The 5,934-nt window shown below is 50.0% G+C and overlaps 1 protein-coding gene across 1 annotated transcript; it reads right to left on the bottom strand.

Moving 5' to 3' along the window:
- Window positions 1-341: 341 nt before the first annotated feature.
- On the bottom strand, window positions 342-5,212 carry MB (myoglobin). The gene is made up of 3 exons (XM_054189033.1): window positions 5,010-5,212; window positions 1,890-2,112; window positions 342-1,219 (listed from the first exon to the last, which is right to left on the bottom strand). The coding sequence occupies exons 1-3, from the start codon at window positions 5,102-5,104 to the stop codon at window positions 1,073-1,075; spliced, it is 465 nt and encodes a 154-aa protein (XP_054045008.1). The 5' UTR covers window positions 5,105-5,212; the 3' UTR covers window positions 342-1,072.
- Between the last annotated feature and the right edge of the window lie 722 nt (window positions 5,213-5,934).

A 5,934-nucleotide genomic window follows, 5' to 3' on the forward strand; every position in this document is an offset into this window, starting at 1 on the left:
TACTTCACCATAAATAACCAAAGGGCCCCTTCCCCACCATATTCCCCCCAGCAGAGCAGTGGCCATGACCTTCAGTCAGGGAGCGCTTCTCTGAGCTCCGAGGCGCTGAGTCTAGGCTGCCATTTCACGTTGTGAAGTCCGGTAAACAGGTCATGACCTCATGGTGACATCTGAGTTCCCCCGAGTCCCCTGGCTGAGACAGATGCCACGTGCCGCTCAAATCATGGACTGACACCGCGGGATGCGGTGCAGCCAGATACGCATGCAGAACACCTTTCTGCTTTCTCCGTCTCCCCCACTTCTCACTGGAGCGCCTGTAAAGCCAGGAGCAAACACACAACACTGGTGCAGGAATTTTTATTTTCTGAGAAACACATACTTTACTTCCCAGTGCAACAGAACTTCGGACGCGTAGCGGTGGCTGCCAGAAACCTACAGATTGCAGGGAGTACTGCTCTTTAGAGTTTTGCTAACATGAGTTTAGCAAATAGTGCAAGTTTCCAAGCTGACAGACCCTGGAGACCAACTGGCTGCGTTCACCCCCACAAAGCAAGGTAATACTGTGCTGGAAGCTGTCCACAGTAACCTCCTATCAGTCTCACCTGTGGGAGGAATGGGACACTGTGCCTCTGCTTCCCATCCTGACATCCCTTTCATACCATTTGCGTCATCCCTTCACCCTCTCATTCACCACACTCCTCAACACTTCCCTTGTTCGTCCACATCCCTTCATCTCTGGCCATGCCATTCCCCTCTTGGATAAGGCTGGGGTTGGGGGGAGAGGGAAAGAAAAAGGGGATAGGGATAGGCAGAAGCTCACAGATAACCTCTTACACTATTTTTCCTAAGAAAGCAGATTATTTCTCTTGTATACATAAAGCCAGGAAACAATGGTTTATCACGGGTATCACTCTGAGTGCCTCTACACTGCCTGGAGCGACTCTTGGCCTCTCATCAAAGCTTTCCCACACATCTTGGATGGCCAATTGTGAGATGTCCAAAACAGTGCTGGGGAAGCTACTCTAAGATGCATGGCCAGGCCTCCATCGTGGTGTCCCTCTGTGCGTATGTGCTAACCCTGGAAACCGAACTCCTTGTACTTGCTGGCCATATCATTTCGGAACAGCTCCAGGGCCTTCTTCATCGCAGCCTGGGAATCAGCCCCAAAGTCTGCGGCATGTTTTTCAGCAATGACCTTGATAATGACTTCAGAAATGAACTGTAAGGAAGGAAAGAGAGAGAGAAAAACAGAAGGAACAGTCAGGGTTTATTTTCAGAAAAGCCAGACTAAGAAATAGGTTGCAGAGCCTGGAAATATCTCCGAGCTAATTCGGTAGCCCTTCCCGCAGTCTCTGGAGAGACAGTGAGGTCTAGCTTGCAAGGAGCCTGGGCTGGGCAGAAGAACTAGCTCTGACGCTAATCTGCTTCATGACCTTGAGGAGATCATGGCCCTTCCCACTCTTTGTCTGCCTCGTCCATTAAGGCTGAAAATTCATGCCCTGTGTTTGTACAACACTTAGTTTTGTGGGTCTTGGTCTCCAATGGATCCTCCAGGGCTTACTCTAAAATTGTACATCCCTCGTGTCCAGCCACCGACAGTTCTTACGTAATGTAGTTTCCCAGGCGTGCAGAGGCTGCACGGGCTGGTTTATTACTGTCAAGGATTGCTCAGACTGCATGTGGTGTTTGGAATGGGAAATCTAAACTTGGAGGTTCACATACCATTCGCATACCATGAGCCCTTTCTGTGCCTCCTCCTGCCTGTACACAGAGACCTCGGACTTGAGGGAGAGCTCACTGAAGTCCAACCAGTGATCAGTAAATAAAAGTGCAACTCTCAATAGCTATCTTGCACGCATTCACTACAAAGATTCCAAGATTTTCCATACCTCTAGATATTTGACAGGAATTTTGTGCTTGGTGGCATGGGTTTGAGCCAGGGGCTTCAACTCCGACTCATGGTTACCCTTCTGCTTCAGGATTTTGCCCAGCTGGGTAAGGACAGTAACTCCATGTTTCTTCAGATCTTCAGAGCCCTTCATCTGATCAGGGGTCTTCAGGCCTTTGAACTTTTCAAAACGATCCAAGGTCTCAGGGTGGTCCTGAAAGAGCCTGTGGACAAAAGTAGAGAGACTTGAGAGAGTTGTCGTCCAGACCAGAGCTGAGGTCCAGCTGCTCCAGGTATTGCGGAGTATTTGGGCAGGCAAATGTGTGACAACCTGCTTTCCAACCCAAAGAAATCTCTTAGCTAGTCCCTGCTAGTAGAGGCTACTTTAACTTGGGAACTCTGACACTTTAGATCTTTTCCAAATCACCACCATTCACAATCACTCCTTTTAGCATGTATATAAGCCAGGGAAGCATCTGACCCTACTCTGAGTTCGGTTTCAGTGGTTTTCATCCTTTGGTAGGTTGTTTCCCAGCTCAGCCCAACTGCCAGTACTGTGGTTCCTCCATCGGGAACTGTGGTACCTCCGAAAGTCCTTGGGAGCAAGTGGGTAACAAGAGCGCTGGGCCTTCAAGTATGCTGGTGCCATGCCATGCAGTGCTATATATAGGCACTCTGATCTCGAAATGGAAATGAAATCAAGAAGGTGGAAGGGTGGCTAAAAGCCAGGCTAGTGTTGTCCCCTCTGCTTCCTCCCTGCTGCATTTCCTAGGAGACAGGATGCAGACACCACTGACAATCAAACTAGTAGGAAATTTCACTCTTTTCCCTGCCAGAGCCCTAGAGTCGGGGTGAAAAGGGGACGCTGCCTGTCCTGATTATTACGAGCAGTCTAATAATTAGGTGTTGAGAGACACCAGCTCCCTTGCGTAAGTTTATTTTCAGGTATTACACCCTCTGATGGGCATAATCCAACCAGCTGAAGCACCAGCAAAAGCAACATCTGTCTTTACAGCCAGGGCCCTACGGCTCACATCCATGAAGTGGTTCACCCAAGTTACCTGCAGCAGAGTCTGGAGCTCCAGCCCAGGGCCTCAGCCATGAAACCTGCTTCCCTCTCATGGTACAGTGGTTGCACACTTGCTCTGCCCTCAGGCAGGTGCTGGTGCTGGGACTACCGGGGCTTTCGTCCCATCTAGAACTGGACATTCCTCCTAAGTATGTTGCTGTGAGGGCCAGGCTCTCCACTGTATGATGTAAGTATAGGTTAAACTACATTAACAAATAACCTCAAGCACATGGAAAACACAAGCTGTTCTGCAGAAAGATGCTGTAAATGAATGACTAGTCTTTGCTGGCCTGTCATTTCAAAGGTCTCCAAAGGATTTCTGTGCTCTACCAGGTGCTGAGCACACCACCATCTGCCTTTCCTTTTTTCCTGTGTCTTTCCAGAGAAATGAAAAAATATTGCACCTTGAAATGGGATGGAGTTATTGCTAAAAATCTGCCTCCATCATGTCTGGCTATGGCTGAATCATGTCTGCCAAAGACGATATACTCCCGAGACTCTTGAAAATTCTTCCAAGGAGTATTTTTTTTGTTTCCTTTGGAAAAAATCCACTTAAATCTGTATTTTGTAAACATATTCCCAGGATATGACATCTCTCTAAGTCTTTAACAATGCACATGTGGACACATTTCTGAACCACGAGCTGCTGGGCTTCCCCTGCCTCTCTCTTCCCTCAGAAACCCCTTGAAAGAACAAGAAATGACCTGGGTTGGCTGGGGAGCACAAAATCACAGGGGAGAGGGGTGTCATCTATTTATTTAATGCCATACTCTGCCCTGCGATGCCTGTAAGAAAATTAGTATTACCTTTCCAGTTGGAAACTGCTTTCAGTGTCTTCTGGCACTTCCAGAACCAAAGTAGCCATCTCACACAGATGGACTGGTGGGGAGGGCTTGTGTTCCTGCTACCTCTCCAGCATGAGGGGAAAGCCATCACATTGCCACCCAGCTGCCCCCATCCCTCCCTCACCTTCAAATTGCAGCCGAATTGGGCCATGAGAAAGAAGGTAAATACAACAGCTCTCTGCTTTGGCTCATCTTTGAAAAAACTTTGAATGGACAGTGGTGTGGTGTCCTTCCTTTAGCCAAGTTTAAGATAGGAAACCACCTGTAGAGTGAATGCCACATCCCCACTGCTCTCCTCAGTGTCCAGGACCTTCCAGCACATCGTACTGCACACAGGCTGAGGGGGAGATCTGGAGAGAGTGTCCTCCATCCCTGTTGCTCTTTAAGAACAGGCTAGGATCCAATGCCCGCCCAATGTCGGTTCCCACTCTGCAGTCCTGAGATTGCTTCCAGGCTGACTTGCTGCTGGCGTCCGCGGTGTTCCCCCCTTGGGGGGCCAAGACCGCAAGGACAGCATGGGGCCAGGGGTCCTCTCAGATGGAAATCTCACAAGCTCTCCCATTCTGACACCAGAATCATGGGGGAGGGAAGCAGGGCAAAGGATGTGCCTCATTTCACACCCAGACCTCAAATTCATCATCAGGAAGTGGAAAAGTGTTACCACCCAGACTTCTGGCCAAAAAGCAGGATGAGCAGGGCTCTGGTGGATGAGACTAAGGTGGGGAGAGGGAAACACTCAGGTACTTCACAGTTAATTTTACTGAAATCATAGATTCCGAGAAAATTGTCACAGAGGTGATTTTCCCCTCCTCTCCTTCCCTGCCTCCCCACATCCTTGCTGCAGAGCATCTGAAGGCCCAGGACACACAATTTGCTCCACCATTTCTTGCCACGGTGCTTGGGCAATGAGGATCCGAGGCAGAGCTTTGCCAGCAGAAGCACAGGGAGCGACAAGGTCCCACCAACTTTTGAAAGCAGCACTAGCCTGCTCCTGCACCCGTAGACAGATGGAGAGACAGAAGCACAGCCAATTTACAAATTGAGTAATTTTCAACCCAGCAATTTTTAACCATGGCAATGGAAAAACCACCACCCTACAACAAAGAAAACAGCCTGTTGAAATAAACACTGCCAGACACGAGCCCCCATACTAAATATACACCTTCCTTGGTCAGCTTTACTCTTGGGACAGAAGCTTCTTGCCTACCTCATTAAAACTTCATGGCCATGGCCGGCGAGGTCGGACTCCACCTTTCCCCAGATGGTCAGGACCTGCTGCCATTCCTGATCGCTGAGCCCCATGGTTCACTGAAGGCAGGTCCCAAGTGCTCCCCACAGCCGTTTGCCTTTCCCCAAAGGGTGGCTGGAGAGCTCACCCGTGGGATTTATAGCCCCTGCTCACAGATCTACACCTGTCAATCGTCAGCTGGACGTCTTGCTCTCTTTCAGGCTTGTCTAACCTAATCAGCCTCCCTGTTTTTTTCTCGGAAGCTATTTTGGGTCAGGTGCTATTGTGGGTGCCACTGATGGCATCATTTCTGCTTTTCGTATTGGACTGGCACATATCCCACTCTAGACAGAAAGGGCACTGCCGAAACACAGTGCCAGGAGCCTGTCCCGGGTTCCCAAGGACCCAGAGACAGTGTCAAGCTGTATGGCAGGAGACTCCTGAAGAGCACTGTCATCTGCAAGGCCACCCCGCCTCCCTCTCCCCTGGCAGGCCAAGGGCAGACAGGAGAAGAGACCAGGGTGGCTGGTAGCATCAGGTCCATCGCTCCAAAGGCCTTTCCTTTCCCATGCTGAGCTCGCTTTTCCCCTGGGGTACTAATTTACTAATAGAGCAGAGCACAGTGTTAGAAGAGAGTGTCCTCAGGAGCTAACTATATCCAAAGTGGCCTGGGCATCTTCTCAGTCTCTGCAGGAGGGAAGACGGGGATAAAAGCTCTAGGGGGGCCAGTTATCCTGCACCTGCCCTCCCACATCCTTCTGCTGGCCTCTCCAGGGAACGCCCAGGATTAGCCACTGGCTGAGCCTGGATATCGGAGCCAACAGACGTACAGCTGATCCAGCAGGCCAGAGACACAAGAACACAGCAAGGCTTCATTCAATGCACACCCAGCCAGGGGTTAAGG

This window comes from Rissa tridactyla, chromosome 1, assembly GCF_028500815.1.
Source record: "Rissa tridactyla isolate bRisTri1 chromosome 1, bRisTri1.patW.cur.20221130, whole genome shotgun sequence".
Lineage (NCBI taxonomy): Eukaryota > Metazoa > Chordata > Aves > Charadriiformes > Laridae > Rissa > Rissa tridactyla.

What these genes read in the sequence shown, in the direction of transcription:
- MB (XM_054189033.1), bottom strand. Translation starts at nt 5,104, where the DNA reads ATGGGGCTCAGCGATCAGGAATGGCAGCAGGTCCTGACCATCTGGGGA. An exon ending in GGCCATGAAGTTTTAATGAG is followed by an intron (nt 2,113 to 5,009) that starts GTAGGCAAGAAG and finishes TTTTGTCCACAG; the next exon opens with GCTCTTTCAGGACCACCCTG. An exon ending in TTCCTGTCAAATATCTAGAG is followed by an intron (nt 1,220 to 1,889) that starts GTATGGAAAATC and finishes CCTTCCTTACAG; the next exon opens with TTCATTTCTGAAGTCATTAT.